This window comes from Triturus cristatus, chromosome 6 (genome assembly GCF_964204655.1).
Source record: "Triturus cristatus chromosome 6, aTriCri1.1, whole genome shotgun sequence".
Classification (NCBI taxonomy): Eukaryota; Metazoa; Chordata; class Amphibia; order Caudata; family Salamandridae; genus Triturus; species Triturus cristatus.
This window is the reverse complement of record NC_140589.1, coordinates 42,342,698-42,365,363: the sequence shown is the minus strand read 5'-3', so window position 1 is coordinate 42,365,363 and position 22,666 is coordinate 42,342,698. Positions and strand designations below refer to the sequence as shown.

At 46.9% G+C, this 22,666-nt stretch overlaps 1 protein-coding gene across 2 annotated transcripts in view; it reads left to right on the top strand.

The window, feature by feature from the left end:
- Positions 1-22,666, top strand: part of DAAM2 (dishevelled associated activator of morphogenesis 2) — a 630,299-nt gene that overhangs the window by 140,612 nt on the left and 467,021 nt on the right. For both annotated transcript variants that reach the window (XM_085610233.1, XM_085610232.1), the window contains exon 2: positions 7,078-7,280. In XM_085610233.1, coding sequence (XP_085466359.1) covers positions 7,104-7,280 — 177 coding nt within the window. In that variant the 5' untranslated portion in view covers positions 7,078-7,103. The remainder of the gene's footprint in view (positions 1-7,077; positions 7,281-22,666) is intronic.

Here is a 22,666-nt window from a genome sequence, read left to right as displayed (position 1 = left end):
CTAAAAAATGAAAGTAGGAAACAGTTTTTTTTGGCTAAATTACTGTAAAATTTCAGGTACCATTTCTTTGCAGCATCATTTAGTAAAAAGTGTTGATGCATGCTAGTATTTACCCAAAATATTCATATTAGAAAATCAGTGTAACCAGTTTCAATAAGATTTTGGGAAACATAAAAATAAACAAGCATTGGCAAAGCCAATAGGTCTGAAATGGTGGTCAGCTTTTTAGTTTTGGCAATGTGTGACTTGTGTTGGCATGGTTTTTGTAAAACCTTATTGATGTGAGAGCAGCCGGACCCTCACCATTATAACAAGCATTGGCAAAAGCAAGAATTGTTTCTGGTCTCAAAAAAGCACACACTGCCACATTAGTTACTGGCGCTGAACAAAACTAATTTGTGTGCTGATATGCTCCTTGTGAAAGAGCAGAATGCTGTCACTCCAGTGAAGCCAGCTGATACAGAGAGAGAGAGAGAGAATTTTAATAAACACAAAAGGTCACGGTTGACACCAGACCAAATTAGGGGCCCAATTATTAAAGAAAGTCTCAAAAGTGCACCCTTGGTATATGTCCTTGCATTAAGGGAAGCAATATGGCTTTTGTGAATTCACAAGAATTTACGCAGTAGGGCAAGAGATAGTACACCTAGAAAATATTTGTGAACTGCAGTTTAGCATGAGCAAATATGCATGTGTAGATTTGCTCATGCGAACACCTGAGTGTTTGCAAGTTTATTTTCCCTCCAACCACTTTTTCCCATTTCTGGAAGAAGGTTTACTTCTACCATTGTCAGGAGTAAATTTCTCACATTTCTCAGTATTGGAAAAGATTAGAGAAGAGTTGTTGAAAATCCTTAAAACATGCAAGTTGGTAGGTTCGCACAGACTCAAAAGGACATTCCAACCCTTGAACTATTGTTTACCACTACCTTCAGTCCCAGTATGTAGATCTGCGGAAACGCAGCAACATAAAGGGATTACTAGTATTAAAACACTACTATGGTATGAGCCCTGGCATAATCAGAGAGGCTATATAAGAGCTCTTATATAATGAGATTGCTGCCATAATTTGTCGCCGCACAACATGGCACCAATGGGACAAGTGGATTTTGTTACAGGACAAGTAGATTTATGAAGCAACCTGTCCCATGGACAAGTAGATATTTTAATAAATTCTACACCCCTGCCCACGTAACAAGCCAACATTCCATTTCACGTTACATGCCCATGATTCCTTCCCTATGCCCTGCGCAAGGGCACCTACACTCACCCTAAAAAAAAGCAGAGCATGGCAATCATTCCTGGGTACACAAGAATCCTTCAATTCAGCTCTGTGCAAGGACACCGATTAGCTCCGGTGGCCGGCATGGTGACCGTAGCACACTCCTGTCCCACGTGGTGCGCTTCGGATCTGATGCTCAAACGCGCCACTCCCCCCACGCGATGCAGCTCTACCCGAGCCCGCTCACCGCAGCTGCGGCGGCAATTCCTTGCCTGCAACCAGACTCTGCAGTAAAAGAAAAAACAAAAAAATAATAGTTAAGTCCTCCGCCGGAGACCCGGACCCATTGAGCGAGACACACAGGCTGGGGAACGGCGAAAAGAGAGGCCGTCCGGTCTGTGTCTTGTTTTCGTCTGTCAGATGCCTTCTGACAGTGGTAAGTTTTTGGAAACCGAGGCGGTTGCCTCATTACTCCACATTCATTTTGAGTTCTTTAGTCGCTGAAAGGCCGTCCGCTCAGCTCCCCAGCCTCTTATACCACCCTTAATGGGGGCAAACCGGTCTCGACCGGCTTGCCCGATGGAGCCCGAGGACATGAACCCAGAAGCACTAATAAGCGCTTCCAGTTCACGCGGGCCACCCGCCAATCACTAGTGGACCCAGTGAAGGCCGGGGGCGCTGCATCACTCTTGTGCGTGGCGCGCCCCGCCTCCCATTGATATGGGGGACCGGCGCGACTGCCATAATGGCGGCGTGCCCGAGTCCGAGCCCTGCCTCTCAATGTTCACGTTACGCAGATCACACTGCTACCAGTGGAATATTGAGGGTCATTTTCATGTTACACAGATTACACTGCTGCCCGTGGGTTATATTGATCGTTACTCGGGTTCAGGGCCTTTAACAACCAGTATAGCCCTCGGCAGCGGCTGTAAAGCTATAGGAAGTAGCAACAGAGGATGAACCAAAATAAGAAGACCAGGAGTGAGAAATATCAAGACTCAAGACATTAGTGAGAGATTAAAGAATAAAAGAGATGAAGAAAAGCTGAATGAATCAACAATAATGAAAGGAAGAAGCGAGATGATGAGAAGAAAATACAGGGAGTGAAAAGGAAACTGTGAGATTGGAAGCAAAATAAGGGTAGAGAAATTAGAGTGGAGGATGCAAAGAAAGAGAGAGAGATAGAGGGAGAAAAACCTAGAACAGATGAGGATGAGGAGGAAGCAAGAGGGGAGAGAAGACAAGGATGAGGAGGGAGGACGGAGTGAAGGGGAAAGAGGGAGGGGAGAGTGGGAGAGAGGAAGAGGTGAGAGGGTGGAGTGAAGGGTAGAGAGGAGGAGAGGACAGAGTGAGCGTTAGAGACGGGGAGATGACGGAGTGAGTGGTGTGGAGGAGAAGAGGACAGAGAGAGCGGTAGAGACGGGGAGAGGATGGAGTGAGTGGTGGGGAGGGGGAGAGGACGGAGTGAGCAGTAGAGATGGGGAGAGGATGGAGTGAGTGGTGGGGAGTGGGAGAGGACAGAGTGAGTGGTAGAGACGGGGAGAGAGCGGAGTGAGTGGTAGAGAGGGGGAGAGGACGGAGTGACTGGTAGAGAGGGGGAGGGGACGGAGTGAGTGGTAGAGAGGGAAAGATGACTGAGTGAGCGGTAGAGGAGGAGAGGACGGAGTAAGTGGTAGAGAGGAGGAGAGGACAGAGTAAGTGGTAGAGAGGAGGAAAGGACGGAGTGAGTGTTAGAGAGGGGAAGAGGACTGAGTTGTGGAGAGGGGGGAGAGGACGGAGTGAGTGGCAGAGAGGTGGGAGAGGATGGAGTGAGTGGTAGAGAGGGGGAGAGGACAGAGTGAGTATTATAGAGTGGGAGAGGATAGAGTGAGTGTTATAGAGGTGGGAGAGGAAGGAGTGAGTGGTAGAGAGGGGGAGAGGATGAAGTGAGTGGTAGAGAGGAGGAGAGGATGGAGTGAGTGTTATAGAGGTGGGAGAGGATGGAGTGAGTGTTATAGAGGTGGGAGAGGACGGAGTGAGTGGTGGAGAGGACAGAGTGAGCGGTAGAGACGGGGGAGAGGACAGAGTGAGTGGTGGGGAGTGGGAGAGGACAGAGTGAGCGGTAGGGACAGAGAGAGGACGGAGTGAGTGGCGGGGAGTGGGAGAGGACAGAGTGAGCGGTAGAGACGGGAGGAGGACAAGTGAGTGGGAGAGAGGAGGAGAGGATAGAGTGAGTGTTATAGAGATGGGAGACGATGGAGTGAGTGGTAGAGAGGGGGAGAGGACAAAATGAGTGGTAGAGAGAAGGAGAGGACAGAGTGAGTGTTATAGAGGAGGGAGAGGATGGAGTGAGTTGTAGAGAGGGGGATGAGACAGAGTGAGTGTTATAGAGATGGGAGAGGACAGAGTGAGTGGTGGAGAGGGGGTGATGACAGAGTGAGTGGTAGAGATGGGGAAGATGCCGGAGTGAGTGGTAGAGAGGGGGAGAGGACGGAGTGAGTGGTGGGGTGGGGGAGTGGACGGAGTGAGTGAGTGGTAGAGAGTGGGGGAAGATGCACTGAGTGGTGGATAGGGGGAGAGGATGTATTGTGTGGTGGAGGAGAGAGGACCCAATGTGTGGTAGAGAGGAGAGTACAGAGTGAGTGGTTGCGAGGGGGAGACACATTTAGTGGTGGAGACGACGCAATATGCGGTGGATAGGGGAGAGGACGGAGTGAGTGGTGAAAAGGAATGGACGATGGAGTGAGCGGTGGAGAGGACGGAGTGGATGGGGGAGGAGGGAGGACGCATTGTGTGGTGGATAGGGTGAGTAGCCTGCTTGGTCCCACCCCCTCCCTTTTACTCCTCAGTCCATTCCTTCAGCTTCTGCTCATTAAGACGAGCCTGAGAAGTAATACAAATAATTGCCATTACTATCACGTGCACCCCCTTACAAGGGCAAAGTATGCAGCGGCTCTGTCTGCTCAGAACAGCTGGCCAGACACTTCCTGTTTGGGTTCACCATTAAGAAAGGATGACAAACCTTGGAGGTCAAAATACCCCTCCCCCACACCTGGACCCCCCCCCCATGGCAGCCTGCGACATGCATCCTGTACGCAGGGTTGGATTGGAATCAAAAATAGTCCTGTGCACCCTAGAAAAAGTAGCCCACATTTGCAGATTGCGGCTTTTCGCACAACACTGTTAAAGTGTTTTAAGTATTATGAAAATAAGGGGGGGGGGAGTTCTAGAAGATGCATGTTTTCTTACCTTCACTGAGATGAAAAAAATGCAAATGTTGCCAGACTTTTTGTGCACAGATTATTTCACAATGGTGAACCACACCTGATAAGTGAGGCCACTCTTGCTCAGGTCCCACCCCTGCTCAATCTGCAAACATTAATGGGCAGGCCCAGCCAGAGACTGGGAATGACATTTCCAGCCGTTGGTAAAAGGGAGGTAATAGAGGCCCATCTGCCTCCGGAAAGGCCCCTCAGACCCCACTGGGCCGAACAGCACAGACACCGCCCACATCGGCCACCGCGCTGCACACCATTCCAGCTCAGTTTAGAACCAGTTATATGTAAATCAGTCTTAACCCTTCTCCAATGGGAACAGTCCATACCGATTGCCAGGGACTGAGATTAATTGAAGCATTCCATCCATCACCTTGTTGTTTTTGCATTTGATGCCTTAAGTGCAGCCGGTATGCCCAGGTGTGGCTCTCTGTGCCACTGCAACCAAGCGATACCTGGCTGAAGAACCTATAACAAGGGTGAAACCAGTACTGGGTACCTTGTGTTCTGGTTCAGGGAGGACCCGGCCTGCCAGTTTGGGCTGGACATTTCCCATGAGGAACAGGGTCAAGACTGATTTGCATATCGCTGGGTCCAAAGTGAGGGGGCACAGTGGCCAAAAATAATGGACTGGGATGCGGCCCTCAGCGATTGCCAGTAGTTGAGATTAATTCAAACATTCCATCCTTGTTTTTCTTTTTTATCATGCGTCGGCACAGCTTCAAATCCCACCAATGCCGTCTCAGCCTTGCATCCTGCATCGGCATAGCTTCAGATTCCACCAATGCGGTCTCAGCTTTTCATCATGCGTCCCCAGGTTCAAATCCCACCAATGCCGTCTCAGCCTTGCATCCCGCATCGGCATAGCTTCAGATTCCACCAATGCGGTCTCAGCTTTTCATCATGCGTCCCCAGGTTCAAATCCCACCAATGCCGTCTCAGCCTTGCATCCCGCATCGGCATAGCTTCAGATTCCACCAATGCGGTCTCAGCTTTGCATCCTGCATCGGCACAGCTTCAAATCCCACCAATGCCGTCTCAGCCTTGCATCCTGCATCGGCATAGCTTCAGATTCCACCAATGCGGTCTCAGCCTTGCATCCTGCATCGGCATAGCTTCAGATTCCACCAATGCGGTCTCAGCCTTGCATCCTGCATCGGCATAGCTTCAGATTCCACCAATGCGGTCTCAGCTTTGCATCCTGCATCGGCACTGCTTCAAATCCCACCAATGCCGTCTCAGCCTTGCATCCTGCATCGGCATAGCTTCAGATTCCACCAATGCGGTCTCAGCTTTTCATCATGCGTCCCCAGGTTCAAATCCCACCAATGCCGTCTCAGCCTTGCATCCCGCATCGGCATAGCTTCAGATTCCACCAATGCGGTCTCAGCTTTTCATCATGCGTCCCCAGGTTCAAATCCCACCAATGCCGTCTCAGCCTTGCATCCCGCATCGGCATAGCTTCAGATTCCACCAATCCGGTCTCAGCTTTTCATCATGCGTCCCCAGGTTCAAATCCCACCAGTGCCAGCTGAGCCTTTCATCCTGCGCCGGTGATAAAACGAGGACTAAATCTACTGGGGAGCAGTAACAGATCTTTTAGCAACTTTGCAAACATGCCTAAACACCACCCAGGGAAAGTTGTGCTCAATAGAGCACTGTCCTTATGTTCTATTTTTATTCGATATCATATTTCAGAAAAATCACAATGCTGCTGCTAACTCGACGCTGCAGCAAAAAACCGGCTCTGTGATTCAGAAATCTTTGCTCTGACTTGCAAACCTTAAGGTGTTTTTTTACTGTATTTAAGTGCAGAAATTTTTAGTTACAAACGAGTCTGTTTAAAAATGAAATCTGCTTCCGAAAATGTGTACTTTGGTAATGACTGTTAAACTGTCGCAAGGCATCAAATCGATTTTTATTAGCCTTTTAGTGAAATATCAGTGATTGTGCCCAATAGAGTACAGTCATGTCAGCATAAATCTAATGTTTAGCAAGGAAAGTTTCGAGAGTGAAGACTGAAACAAGCGAGGCCCTAATACGAGCAACAGAGAGGAGCTGCAGTCTAGTGATTAACGCTGAATCCCAGCTTCCCTACTTACCAAATTGTGTGATCCTAGGAGACCCACAGGGTTTTCTGGTGCCGCAGTCCTTTATTTACCACAAACTGGTAGCACTTATAAGTGATTGAGTTTGCACTGTCCAGTATGAACGAATAGTTTGAGAGCACGGAAGCTATACTGTGCCCTAATTTAAAGACTGGATTTTAGAACGTTAAAACTTGTAAAACATGAAAAAGTGACGTGTCATATATTGAAGTTTACATATATATTTACATATATATTTATATACAAATATAATGTTTATTTTTAATCTTTCCTCCTCTTGTCAGACCTTTTTTGATTAATAAAAATTCTTTCACTTCTAATTTAGCTATATCTTTCTAATTCAACGATGACGTGAATGATAGTCTTAAACTGAAAATTTATTTTTAACATATTATTGCTTCCTATTGTTTAAATAAAAAAATGGATATTAAAAAAAAGTGGAATCATGTCATTCAAGTGTCTTTTCTTACCATTTCTTTTTTTTTCTCCATAGATCATGATCTGTAGATAGCAGCACAGATGACGACTATGGCTCCCCGCAAAAGGAGTCGCCATGCCTTGGGGTTCCTCTGCTGCTTTGGGGGCAGCGAACACCCCGAGATCAACCTCAGGGACAACAACCCCCTGCAGTTCCTGGAGTTCTCTCTACCCATCCCGCCCACGGAAGAACTCAATGCCAGGTTCGCCGAGCTCGTGGTGAGTCTAAGGTGGCGTGAAACAAGAGCTCCTCACTGCCTTCCTTCCTGTGTGTGGTGGCACAGAGAAGCTCTGATGTTTAGGGTCCTGTGTGGTGGAGGCAAAGAACAGCTCTGATGTTTGGTGTCCTCTGTGTGGTGGCTCAGGACAGCTCTGATGTTTAGTATCCTCTGAGTGGTGGTGGTACAGAACAGTGCTGATGTTCAGTATCCTCTTTGTGGTGGTGGTACAGAGCATCTCTGATGTTTAGTGTCCTCTGTGTGATGGCTCAAGACAGCTCTGATGTTTAGTGTCCTCTGAGTGGTGGTGGTACAGAACAGTGCTGATGTTCAGTATCCTCTGTGTGGTGGTGGTACAGAGCATCTCTGATGTTTAGTGTCCTCTGTGTGATGGCTCAGGACAGCTCTGATGTTTAGTATCCACTGTGTGGTGGCTCAGAACAGCTCTGATGTTTGGTGTCCTCTGTGTGGTGGTGGCACAGAGAAGCACTGATGTCTAGTGTCCTGTGTGGTGGAGGCAAAGAACAGCTCTGATGTTTAGTGTCCTCAGTGTGGTGGTGGTACAGAGCATCTCTGATGTTTAGTGTCCTATGTGTGGTGGTGGTACAGAGCATCTCTGATGTTTAGTGTCCCCTGTGTGGTGGCTCAGGACAGCTCTGATGTTTAGTATCCTCTGAGTGGTGGTGGTACAGAACAGTGCTGATGTTCAGTATCCTCTTTGTGGTGGTGGTACAGAGCATCTCTGATGTTTAGTGTCCTCTGTGTGATGGCTCAAGACAGCTCTGATGTTTAGTGTCCTCTGAGTGGTGGTGGTACATAACAGTGCTGATGTTCAGTATCCTCTGTGTGGTGGTGGTACAGAGCATCTCTGATGTTTAGTGTCCTCTGTGTGGTGGTGGTACAGAGCATCTCTGATGTTTAGTGTCCTCTGTGTGGTGGCTCAGGACAGCTCTGATGTTTAGTATCCTCTGAGTGGTGGTGGTACAGAACAGTGCTGATGTTCAGTATCCTCTTTGTGGTGGTGGTACAGAGCATCTCTGATGTTTAGTGTCCTCTGTGTGATGGCTCAAGACAGCTCTGATGTTTAGTGTCCTCTGAGTGGTAGTGGTACAGAACAGTGCTGATGTTCAGTATCCTCTGTGTGGTGGTGGTACAGAGCATCTCTGATGTTTAGTGTCCTCTGTGTGATGGCTCAGGACAGCTCTGATGTTTAGTATCCACTGTGTGGTGGCTCAGAACAGCTGCCTCACTCATTGATAACACTCTTACTCATCCCTGTAGTCATTGACACTCTAGGCTTCAGTGGAGCCTTGCTAATTGACAACAATGACTCATCACTGTACTCAATGACACCTTAGGCTTCCGTGCAGCCTCAATCCTTGACCACACTGCAACTCATTGCATAACTATGGTAAGTAATATTGGTGTGAAATTTGATTAAACCTTAATTGTGAGCCACTATCCAAGACGACATCCGCCAACTGTTTTGCTACTCTCAAGTCTCTAAGACGGATGCTTCATCTCACTCCCGAGGACTTTCGGAGAACGATAGTCCATGCTTTGGTTATGTCCCAGTTAGACTATGCCAACAGCTTTTACTTGGGGCTACCTGCATTTCTAATCCAGCGTTGTCAAAATATCCAGAACTCCGCTGCACGAGTCATCCTCGTGTTTCGGGTGTTCGGTCACCTATAACACCTTCACCGGCTCCCAGTCATTAAGAGGATCCAATTTAAGATGCTCATCTTTGCCGCTATGGCCTTTTCTCATAAAGGTGCTCTTTATCTTAGGAGGCTATTTAAGCCCTACTGCTAAGTCAGATCACTGAGATCTAATAACCTCAAAGTGTTCCAGCTGCCCCACATTCATAAGGCCAGAAGAGGAGGTAGATTATTCATTTTCCAGGCTTCCAAATTGTGGAATGCTCTTCCTCTTGGTTTGCAAAGCAGCCCCTCTGAAACTGTTTTCAGACAGTCTTAAAAGTCTGCTTTTTTTACTCCTGCCTAGAGGGCATCTAGCATCTTTGCATTAGGTTTTCCTTGGGCATGACTTTTCCGCTAGCACTTGGACGCCTCTTCGGAGGCAGCTGTGCGCTCTACAAATGGCTAGTTTTGTATTCAATTATACCTTAGGCTTCCATAGAGCCTCACTCAGTGACAACACTCCGACTCATTACAGTACTCAATGACACCTTAGGCTTCCATGCAGCCTCACTCAGTCATTGGTTACCTTATCCAATGAGTGGGGCCCTACAGAAGTATCATTGTAATACTTCTTTTTTGGCATTTTTTACTATAGCGCGAAATCGACCCAAAGGTATCAGAGCGCTTTACATGAGTACCAGTTGCATTACAGGCGGACACATCCATTTTTAGGCACGGGGAGAATAAGTGAGTTTCCCAGAATTTTTTTGCCTCACGCCAGACTCGAACCTGGTTCCCCAGCTTCAAAGTCGGCCACCCTCGCTGTTAAGCCACACTCTCTACAGTGGAGCCTCACTCACTAGCCAACACTCTCACAAATTATCATACTCAGTGGCAATGGAGGCATCTACTTAGCATTACTCATTTGCCAGTAAACTCACTCATCCTCTGAGTAATCATCTGCTACCTGTTAAGAGGCCCAAACAGGTTATCCTGTGAAGCATTTAAAGCACTCCAGTCTGAGAACATTGGCCAGTGGAACTCAGTGAACAAATCCAGTGGTTATAACTAGACGGAACAGGCCACAAGAATGTGTATCTTCCACAAAGGCACAGTACATTGCGGATCTGTTAACCTCATCTAAAAACAGTTAACATTAAACCCACGGTTTACATTCCATATAGGGATAGTCTCCAGAGTCCTACTCTGGACTGTCCAACATTGGTTCACAACAGCTGGATCCATGCCAGTTCTTCAGGATAGCCACAAGAGATACATGTACATAAGATTCAAAGAGGAATCATTTGCAGAGCACCTTTTTATTATGAAAAGCTATCCTCGTGGACAGATTATGCCAGCTCTGCTTTAGCCATGTACACTTGGCAGTCTCGCTCATTACTATCCCAGTGTGAGCCAATGGCTCTTTGGCCCTGCAAAGTGTAATCCAAGTTCTGCAGAGAGGATTAATAGTACAGTGAGCAATTTTTCGTTTATTTTTAATGTGTTCCATTTAGAGGACCGGGTTTTGAAAGCTGAATTGTCAAGCAGACCTATTGTTTTAAATTTAAATAGAGGGGCTTTGGGTTCTCCCTATTCAACCATTGGCTTTCTTTATCCAGCCACTTTCAACCATGGGCTTGGCTCACACCTGACTCTGTTGTGTAGGAGCTCAGCCAGTAGAGGCTTGCTCTAGTCTGAAGGCGCTGGTGCAGCTGCTTGACTGCTGGCAGCAGCCGGGCGCTGGCTGTTTGTAAACACTCTCACTGTCGGCTTGTTGTGGCTATGCTGCTTTACATACAGCTGAGACAAGGGGCTAACAGTGTACAGCCCCCGCCAGGAGCGTGGGCCCTGACATTGTAAGTGGGTCGCGTGGCTGGTAGACCCGGCCCCGGAGGGCAGGCTGCGCCCCCGCTGCTCGGCCCAGGCGCCCTGACACAGACGGCTCGTTGTCGGCCCTGGAGGGCATGCTGTGCCCCCGCTGCTCGCCCCAACCGCCATGGCACAGCAGGCTTCTTGTATCAAGCCACTGGCCCGATCATAACTGGATCAGCACTGAGCAATGAAATCAATCAATGGCGACGCACGACGCCGTGACGTCAGGACCGGAAATGCACGTTCTTAACGCACGACGAGTTGCTGGACCGGAAGGGCATGCGCCTAGTGCACGACGCCATGATGCTGGACCGGAAGTGCACGAGCCGAGTACCGGAGGGCCCTCCTTCCAGCCGAGATGACCTGTCAGGGCACGGGGGCTTGGAGCAGGCAGCTCGTCAGCCCCGCTGACATGGAATTGGACATCATGCCACAGGCGACCATTTATCACTGGGGGCGCTTAATTCAGTCTGCAGCCCCCAGCAGCGGACCGTGCTCACACACAGCCATGGCCCTGCAATCCTCAGCAGATGTCTGCTGCTGTCAGCTGCTACTACGGTTGCCGTCCTTCCCTGGGAAAAATGCTGGCCATTGTGCACTTTTTAAGAAAATGCAATGGCGAAGACTTGATACTTAAGTGGAACGTTAAAAACCATCTGTATTAATTTATAGCGTAGCTTTCATTTCTTTGTTTTCTTGAAGTATCAGTAATCATCATTAAGGCAGCTGTAAAACACATTTTAAAGTGGTCTTCCTATGTTTACTGTTTAAAGTATGTACTGATGAGAGGAGAAATTCTGGCTTTAGGTGATTTTCCAATTATTTTAACTAACTGGAACATAATAAAATTCTGGTCATGTTTGTAAAAAAACGACCAAGTGGCAACCCAAAATTCCACTGCAGATTCTGCAATGTATGGGCCTGCCTGTGCTCATGGTCCTAACCTGGGTTGCTCTGCCAACTGACAAGCGCCACTGCAGGTTCAGCAGTGCATGGGCCTGCTTGCCTGTCTTTATTCAGGGCTCTCACCTGGTTGTACTGCCCACTGCCAAGTGCCACTGCAGGTTCAACAATGCATGACCTTGCCAGTCTTCAGGGCCTTTACCCCGGTTTTAAAGCCTGCTGCCAAGTGCCACTGAGGGGCCAACAGCACATCGGCCACCCTGTCTTCAGAGCCCTACATAGTTTTTACTGCCTGGCCCTTACTTGGGCTGTATTGCCCGCTGCCAAGTGACACTGCAGGTTCATCAGGGCATAGTTCCGCCTGTCTTCGGAACACTTACCTGAGGCCTGTGCTGAACACAAACTCTACCATATTTCACCTTGACCATTCATTGATGCATGGAACTGCTTGGAAGCAGGAACAGTGCAGCTACTGTAAAACTAAACTCCAGAGGATATGGGGGAGCAAGAGACTGGATCTAATTTTAAACTAACATTGGCAAAGCCAGTAGGCATGGTGGTGAAGTGTTTGGTAATAGTTGGACGTCTTTGAATGTTTCCTTCATGTGTCCTGGAAAGAAAATCCCATAATCATATTACCAAAATACAACAATATGGAATCTGGGCGTAGGGCTCCTAACCCCAAAGAGTGTTATGAAAAGGGGACAGAAGATGGTTTTTGCATTGTGAGTGATCACAGCAAAAAACGGCATAGTTAGTGAATTCTTTTGACAGGCAGTCAGTATTTTTGTTACTTCTTTAAGAAAGCCCAAATTTGTCCATGTATTGACTTTGGGAACAAAATAAATAAATAATTGCAACACAATGTTATCATAACAGCAAAATAAAACAAATGAACGCACAAGAGCAATTAGTGAGAAACACTTTGTGCTTATGGCAGCTAAATGTACTTCCTAAGCAAAAAAGCCATAAATCAGAAATTAGAATGGCATGTCAGCAAACCAAAATGCATCTTAGTGCACTCACTAACTGCCATATTACATGTTGCATCTGCAGTCTAACAAAAGGTCTACTTGCTGCCACCTCACCAAAACCTAATGGAAACACAAATGGGTAAATGTAACCATCTATGATATGCCGCGATGTTGACGGACAGCCCAGCCAAGCAACGGACAACCATGAAAAACACGTGAAAGGCAATAGCTGAAGGAAACTGATCCAAGACCTACCCCCTCTCTCTCTTTACTACTTTTTGTACTCATTGAATTGATGCAAGGCAGCACTTGAAGACAGACACCAGCTCCAAGCTACAGTGAGCAATGGAGGTGTTTGTGTTAATGGAAAGAGGGGGATTGAGTAAGGAGCTGTTTATAGGATTTTATAAAGAATCATTAAGGTGGATGCTGCGTAAGTATTTTAGTCGATTTGTTCTCTATGCAGTCCTGCTAGGGTTACTAACAATGCCGTACTTTTAAACAGGGAGAGTCCAGTTCCACTCCCTGGCCTCTGGTAGGACTTCTGCTTCTTTCTGTGAATGATGATTATTTTTCTAGGTGAACTGAAAGTGCCATATACACTCACTTCTGGTTCCTGTCTACCGTTGTACTATGACTCGCCTCTCCTCCTTTGTAAGGTTCGTCCACACTTGCCTGTTATCGAAACAGAACCACAGCAAAATTGACACAGCCCCATAAACAGTGGTTTATGGTGCAACACCTGAAAGTAAACTGCCTGTGGGTGGATCCTGGATGACGACACGATGGCGCTGATGGGTGTTTTAGCCTCTTTCTTAAGATCTGGTGACTTGCCTCTGTGTGGATGCCTATGGGGAGCATGTTTCATAGTATGGGTCCCTAAAGTGAAAAGCAACAACCATCCTATGAGCTATAGTCTGGAGATGTGTCAAGATTTAGCAGGTCTGTAGGAAGATAGTATAGATCCGGATTTGTGCTGTGTTATATAAAATTCAAATCCTTTCTCAGTGATTGATGTTCTCAACCCAGAAACTAGTCTTGAACAAGTCAGTGTTCTTACACTGTGCTGGACCCCCCTCCAGTGAGTTCATAGGGCGAGCAGGGTGGCTTGGCTGACATTTGAAAGTGCCGACCAGGTTAGACTTCATAGACCTGTCACCATGCAAGAAAAGCGCTTGTGTATTTTGGAGGACTTTATGGTGCTTTAGGGATGGTTCCCGAATACCAGAGTTTTTGTTGGACAGATAAGGAACATGGAAAAAGGAAGCAAGACTTCTGCGTCCCCTTCTTGCCATTTGTTGCCTGAGAATGGAACAAGAGCATGCCAGTCTAGTTCATCCAGCACTTCGCCTCAGCTTCCATATTTGTTGAGGGTGATAATCGAAGGCCTTGGCACCCCAGACAAACCACACTGGGATCTGCCCTATAGCTTTAAATGCAGCCGACTGGCTGGTCTGGCTTGGCCAGAATCAGTTAATGGTTTGCCTGCCTCTGAGAGTAGTGGAGCCAGGTCTGTGCAAAGGGTACTTTCTGACCCCACTTCCCAAGATATTCAACTAGGGGGGGGCGCCAGTGGAAAGCCATTGCAGGCCTCAAATATAACTCAAGCTCTGTCTCGCTGGGTGTCCTGCCTTGTTTCATTAACTCAGTGGAAAGACAGGAAAGGACTATAATCACAATGGTGGCACTTGATGCACGCTTGGAATCAAATTGAGAATTTATAGGGGCTACAGGGGCGTTCACATGCAGTAGCCAGTTTAGAATTAAAAAGCAACACTGTATGTTGTGCAGTTCCTAATGCTGGTGTGTGAGATCGCTACACAATGATGCAACACAACTGAACATAACCCAACTGCTGAAGAGTAACAAAGGTGCGCATTCGCAGTTCAGGTTTTAAAGAGTGTAACCAGCTATGTGAGCATAGAAGGTGCCCTGGCTAGAATCCCGAAGGGTTTGATATTATGTCATGGTGTATATAACATTAACTCCTATTAACACGCAGAAGCAACAATATGGTCGAAGCACCACCACAAAAGTGAAGTGTGTTCAGTTCAGATGCTGGCATACAAAGTCTGTGTTTCTGCACCCTGGCAGCACTGTGTGCAATGAATAACGAATGGACATAGGCTCCTGATCAGAGAGCCAAGGGGTGCCTGTTTATTTCCATGGCTGCTTTCAACATGGGCAGCAGTGGTAGAAGCAACTCTCTGCCCACCTAAACAGTGCATGAGGCTTGCTGCGTCTCCTTGGGCTCCATAGCTAACCCACTGTCTCTCTTTCCCGCCGGCCTCACTTCCCCAACTGGCATGCACGCTGGTGGTCCTGTGTGCAGCGCCAGGTTGGCCCTGTGCCAGCTGGCAAACAGGTCCCCACTAAGAGCACATATTTTCTTTTTGCAAACAGCTCTTGGCTGAATAAAAGGATTGTGCGTGAATCTGCTAGAACCGCACACTAGAAAAAAAGAGACAGGCTGCAGGCAGACACAGCTAAAAATACACAAAAAAACTGAAATTTGCATTGCTTGGCGACTGCAGCAACAAGGCTGGGACACTCCCTCTCATAGATCAGAATCTCAGGGGGTGCTTTGAGGACATGTCAGAATGACTGATGATGGATATGTGTGGGATTCTCGGGTTATTCTTATAACCACAGAGGGGTTGAACACAGAGCCAGAATTCCAGTCCATGAGCTTTAAGGTCGGCGGTAATGGGGCCAAAGCTCCCTCTAGCACAGGACAGAGAGCTATAAAACCCTCAGTACCTTCCACGCATGCTCCCCTGCTGGCTGGCTTCTGACTGAGGTTCTGTTTCAAGCTGGATTTCTGCCCTGAACCTGAAAGTCAAGTCTTCTAACATTCATATATCTAGACAAGAGAGCTTCTGTCATGTCACTTCAGCTTGTGCGCACAGGTGCAGAAAGCCAGTCATGGAATCGTGAACATGATTTTCCTGAACAGGAAGCCAGTGGATGCTTTTAGTCGGTCTGCCCCGGTTTTGAGTCTTTCCAACCCTTACATGAAGAGATCCCTGTGCATTTTGGGCTTTTTGCAGCCTCTTGATCGGATGCGCTGGGTGTTTCCGATGTATGGGTGCTTTCCCAATCGACGCAAGTTGACCAGGGACCTGCCCCATGATACTGGTTTTCGGGCATGACTTATAGAAGGGGTGGTAAGACTCTTCATTTGAAGGAAAGTGGCTTTAACCACTGCTCCTGCCTGGTTACTCACCTGTATTCTTCATTACTCCGAGTCCTGGCCTTCCCGTTCCATTCCTGAGCCCGTCCCTCCCTCCCTGGTTTCTGTTTATGGTGATTAGTTTTTTGTTGTTTTTCTTTCTCATGAGTTTCGTTGATATTCTCAGGCTGTCCTAGTGACATGCTTCCCCCTTTATGAATGATGGGTAGGCAGAACACTACTGGGGGAAGTATTTTGACCCCAGCTAGGTAATAGTTTCTGTGGAGCAGCCGAACTGTTCATGCGTAAGGAATGGGATGGGAAAATGGATGAGGAGTTAATGTCTGTGAGTTTAGGTTGCAGTTAGAGTCAGATATGACTCCGGTTTCATTACTGTGTCTGTTTTGGGGACAGTTTGGACGCAGAATTTAGATAGGGCATAGGGACTACATTTTCATAAGTTATTGTTGCAGGACTCAAGCTCTTTGTGACCTGGAAAGCATGTAAGAAGTCCTCCTGTCCCTGAGAAGCTGCAGACCTCTTCTGTAGAAAGCCTGATGATTTCTTCAGAGCACCTTGTATCTAATACATTCCACCCCCGTAAGTCATGCAAGGGGCGTGGAAATGAAGACGTCATTCCGGCTGAGTCCTTCTTGCCAGAAGTCGGGCAGCTGTTTTCTGTAGCATGGAATGGCACCCATGCTTGTTATTCACCATTTATAGAGGTCACAGATGGCCAGTAGGATAGCATTTCAGTGCTTTTGGTGGCCTAAAATTATGACTTTTCTAATGGTTCAGAGTTTCCCGTCGCAGGCAGGGACCTGAACAGGTTTGTGGAGATGTACAGTCATTAGTGTGAAGGAATGTGCCATTGATAGTTGGTTTTGTCGGGTACTGATTAGTAGACAGGTCTTCTTGTTCATTATTTTTACTTCTTGTTCACCAGCTGAATATGCGTTAGGTGGCTAGTTCTCGGCTGCTCTTGTAACCAGATAGTTGCATATTCAGGGAGTGTTGGATGTGTGATCTAAGTTCTGTCAAAGCATATTGGAGTGCTGTGTGATGTGCTTTAGGGCATATTTTGTTTGTGGACTGTGGTGCGTCTGTGCTGTTGGCGCTCATTGATTTGCTGCATCTATTTACTGCCAGTGTTTGGACAGCTGCCTGGATTTGTACCTTTCGGTCAACTGCACCAGACCCTCATTCTAAGACTGCTTCCTCATGGGAAGCTATATAGCTGGTGTAATGCCATGGCTGAGATGATGCCACGGTTGGGAGATGCCATAAATGCTTGGGTGATGCCATGTTGTGAGATGGCATGCATGCTTGGGTGATGCCATGGTTAGGAGATGGCATGGTTGTGAGATGGCATGGCTGAGATGATGCCACGGTTGGGAGATGGCATACATGCTTGGGTGATGCCACGTTGTGAGATGGCATGCATGCTTGGGTGATGCCATGCTTAGGAGATGGCATGGTTGGGAGATGGCATGGCTGAGATGATGCCACGGTTGGGAGATGGCATACATGCATGGGTGATGCCACAGTTGGGGAATGGCATGCATGCTTGGGTGATGCCATGGTTAGGAGATGGCATGGTTGGGAGATGGCATGGCTGGGTGATGCCATGGTTGGGAGATGGCATGCATGCTTGGGTGATGCCATGGTTAGGAGATGGCATGGTTGGGAGATGACATGGCTGGGGTGATGCCACAGTTGGGAGATGGCATGCATGCTTGGGTGATGCCATGGTTAGGAGATGGCATGGTTGGGAGATGGCATGGCTGGGGTGATGCCACAGTTGGGAGATCGCATGCATGCTTGGGTGATGCCATGGTTGGGAGATGCAAAAACAACAGTTCTCTTGACTGGTGGTGAATGTTTTGATTTGTTCTGCATTCCGTCCATCAATTGAGTGTCTTTTGCTTTCTCGCCCTATGTGCACCAGGTATGCCCAGACGTGGGTCCTGGGCTCACTGTGCCACTGGAATCAAGCTATACTAGCTGAAGAGGGGTGAAACCCTGAAACCGGTCCTAGGATGCTTGTTTCCGGTCCAGGGAGGACCTGGCGTGGCAGTTCGGCCTGGACTGTTCCCATGAGGCACAGGATCAAGACTGATTTGCATATGGCCAGGTCTAAACTGGGGTGGTATGGTGAGCAAAAGAATGATGGATTTAACCCAGATCTCTTGACTGGGGGTGAATGTTTTGATTTGTTCTGCATTCCGTCCATCAATTGTGTGTATTATGGTTGGGAGATGGCATGCATGCTTGGGTGATGCCATGACTGCGGTGATGCTATGGTTGGGAGTTAGCATGGCTGGTGTGATGCCACGGTTGGGAGATGGCATTGACAGTTTGATGTCATGGTTGGGAGATGGCATGGCTGGGGTGCTTCCCTGAATGGGAGATGGAATAGCTGGGCTGATGCCATGGTTAGGAGATGGCATGGCTGGAGTGAAGAAGTGGCTGGGTAATGCCATATCTAGGAAGTTATCTCTCAGTTACTGGTACCCACTGTGAGAATGTTCCACGGGAAGGAGGCTCTTTTATTTATTCATTCAGTAATGTTGTTCTCAACCTATCGTTCCTTCTCTCATTTACCTGTATTGACATTCTCCCCTCCCCCTCTCAGTCCCCATTATGTCCGGAGGCATGGAGGAGTACAGGGGCTTATAGCAATGGACACGCCCGTTTGATATTATTGTGGGTAATGTAGTTGAATTTAGATACTGTTCCACCCCCTCGATGTGGCACCAAAGGACTTTGGCTGATGGGTATCCAGCTGCTCTTTAGGTAGTGCTTGGTTCCTAAAATTTTATATAATTAGGAGAAAGCAAATAATGTGAATTTCGCGCTCCCCTAATCTTGGTCCTCCGTCCTCCAGAGGGTGGTAAATTGAATGTCATCACTTTGGGTAATAGTAGCACCTGTTATTTACCGCCTTTGTGGACAGGAAAAGTACAGCATGAGTAGTATATAAAAGCTATAATCTATTGCCATTGTTGGTCCTGAGATGTTTGTACGCCCTCCCCGGTCTCCGAGCCAATGAATGCGCCCACAGCTCGGGAGTCATGGTGCAGCCTCGTTGCCCGAGAGGCCGCCAGGCTTCCTTGGACGGTCAACTATGAAGATACTATGAGAGAGCGGTGCTCGCCTGCACCGCTGCACTGGTGTGAGCTGGAGGCCTGGCAACAATGCTTGCCTTTTAGAAGACACAATGGAGTGTTGTTGTTCACAAAGACAAGTTATATATTTTGTAGATTGTGAATCTATTAGATTGTGAATCTGTTATTGTAGGCTGACAGAAACCATGTTCAGCGGCTTACAGGGCTGCAAACAGGCTGCTGTTTTACTGGCATAGCCTGTATTTTCATGTTAGTGCCAATGAGAAACAAGCATTGACAAAGCCAACAGCTCTGACCTTGGTAAACTACTGTGATTTGTTTTATTGCAGCAATATTCCACAAAAGTAAAGAAAACATACTGCTACCTAAGCATGGTCGCCTTCTGCTTCCAATAAAAATGGTAAATTTGAAACATTCACTGGCGTGGCCATTTAAAATTGTGAAGTTTTTTTAAATATCAAGACGTTTAGTTGTGCTGTACAATTTTTTATTATGTGTGGTGGAAATAGATAAATCAATATCTAACCAAGCACTCAAATCGCAGACAGCTGCAATGTTACATACAATAGCTCTTAAAAACTTTTAAGAGCAACTTTAAAAAAGAAACAGAAAATTAAGTACCATATCACTGGCCACTCAATTGCAGGCAAAATAAATATCTGGGGGCAGATTTTTTACATGGGAAAAGTGACGCAAAAGTGGTGCAAGGGCCTTGTAAATCTGCCCCCTGGTCTTTAAAGTTAATATAAAAAAGAAATAACCATGACTAATCACACTTTGAACCAGCTCTGTTCCTGAAGAGAAAGGAGCTATTTTAAGGCAGATGTGAACGGGCTTTCTGCAGTCACTCAAAGTGAAGGAAGCCATTTCATCAAGCTGTATGCCATGGCGGGCAGAAGCAAAATGTGAATGACAATTTAACTGGCCAATGGTTGAAGCCCGCTGACCTACAGCCTCCCTATGTATGTATATAAGCTATAATTTTGTTGGGAAAACAGTAGTCTGTTGAGACAGCTAAAGCTGTTTCAAAGGGGAAACATCCTTTACCCCGCATGCGTTACTCCGCAGTGCCATTACCCCGCAGTTTTTACACCGCGAAATCTTTTACAACGCAGGGCTTTACACCGCAAACTATTACAACGCATTCCACAAAGTAACACCACAGTGGAGTAAGAATAGTAAATTGCGTTGTAATGGGGAATGCGTTGTTATGGATTGCGTAGTAAAGCCCTGCATTGTAGAAGATTTTGCGGTGTAAAAACTGCGGGGTAATGGCAAGCGGAGTAAAAGTGTGCGGGGTAAAGTGCCCTATTCGTTTCAAAGGCCAGACCTAAAGCTATATCCGAGGACAAACTTAAAAATTGGCACTTTTTTACATGCTGAACTGTAAGGTTACAGAGGCTAGCGAACAATGTCACAACACACTTTAAAACCCCAAATGACATCATCAAACAAAGTAAGATTCTATCATGCTTATTGTAGGTGATTGTTGGAGATGAAGGCGTGGTTAAATATAACTTTTTTTTCTCTACACTAGATGGCCCCTTGAATCCCTCGCAAAACTATTTTACAGTGGCCTATACTATTCCTAAACAGTTCCTATAAATATAGGCAGCGTTGCCATGCTTAAAAAAGAGTATATAAGCAAAATTATTTTCAAGGCCAGCCCCTGGACCTTTTAAAATCGAAAAACATGAACCAAAGGCTGGTATTTTTCTCTGAGACAGATGGCGACTCACCCGTGCACACCTAGACAGGCTTTTGGCTCTTAATGCCTTTCTGTCAAATTGAGCGTGAGCTCAGGAGCCAGTACCCTGAAATCGGTGATGTTTCTTCCCATTGTGTGTTGCTTCTTATGTTGAGTGATAAAAACACTTCACAAATATAGCAGTGGCATGCCTCTAAGTGAGGCCATCTCCCACTTCTCTTCTCTTTGTTCTATGCTTAAGCTTAGCTATACATACACTATGTCACTATAAAATTATCCCTTTTGGTCTTCATGCATAACAAAGACATTGAATAGCTGCCATCTTCGATTAGTAAATAAACGTATTCAAGAAAATGGCTCCCGCCTCATGATGATTGGGCGTGTACATGCGCGGTAATACATGCACACATATCTCAACACACATGCACGAACCACTGTCATTGTTATTTTTCGAATGTATTTTATTTGTTTACATTTTTCCTACTCTGCTACACAGCATTAGCAAAAGTATTTAGCTATTTTGACGATGTTGTGCAGCATCAGCAAAAAGGTCAACTGGGCGACACGGATTCTTTTTGCCAATGCTTGTTTATTTTCTATTTAGCTCTTTATTGGAGGGCATTGCATTGCTTGCTCACTTTCTATTTCCTTCCCACTTTTAATTGTTCTTTTTTTTATTATGTAATTTGTGAGGGGCCAGCAGGTGCACACTCCTGCCTGGCATGTGCTCCACGCCACCAGCCTCTCCCCTTATTTTTAAGTCTCGCCTAGAGAATGCATACGCTGTTTCTTCAAAACATTTAGTTTGCTATCAATGTGGGCTTCTAGACACCCATTACTTATCATTGGATGGCTTCATTGTCGCTCTCATATGGCTGCTTGGACATGGTCAGCATGTGACGACTTGACCTGCTCAACCCTATCATGGAGCATGGCCCAAGTGCTTGTGTTCTTCCACTGCTTCTCTTGTTGGAGCTACTTTTTTTCTTTCGTTTTAACCAGCCTTTGCAAGTGCACCTCGGGCACATCCTGTGTTCTCATATGCCTGCTTGTCAGTGCGTGACGACTTTTTTCTCTATGAGGGGACCTTGGCCACATACTGCATTTTATTTATTTTGATTTATTTAGCTTTAACCAGTCCTCTTATTCATCATTCTATGTCATCAGCGTGTGGCGGCTTCTTTCTTTCGCTTTAGTGCACTTTGGGCACATCCTAGGCTTGTTGCTCTCTCTTGCTGCTCTTGGCTACCACCATGGACTCTCCATCCACCTCTCAATGCACCACCACTGCCTATAATCCCCATTACCCACCCTCCCTTGCGTGTACCCAGCCTTCCCCCACATCTGCTGTTCCAATCATTGGGTTCATATTAACTGGAAAAAAGTCCCCACATTCTTTTAGCTGCTTGCAGCTGCAAATTGCTACCGGTTTGTTTATTTTTTAGAGTGCGTTTCCACACAAATTGAACTTTCTTTTGGGAACGGTAAAGAATAACCAAGGTGGATGCACGTCACCATGAGCCCTAGGGAGGCTGACACCCAGCCTCTCTTTGGTCAGTGCCATGGCCGCCATCACCATCGTCAGCGCTCTCTGCAGCCAGCTAGCCAGCCAGCCAGGCCAGCCAGCAGATGTAAGGCCAGGTCAGCTTAGCGATTGGAGTCTGCAAAGAACAAAGGACCAGCCAGAGTGTGTAATAAAGACGTGCATGTGGCCTGCAACAGTCCTCCCTTTGCATCAGTTTGTGTTTAACGGCTCATGTCCGGTAGATTTACAGCATCTTATCTTTATCTTCCATACAGCCTGTTCCCAAGCGCCAAGAACAGACACAAGACATTGCAGAGCTATACACTGCTATCTGTGCACATAATTAGTTGCATTCTGTCTGCAGGTGTCTTTTAAAGACAGTTTGCTTGTTGTTGGTAACTGTAGATACACTCCTCCTGCACTTACCTACAGCAGTGCGCTGAAGAGTGTATATCATGGACA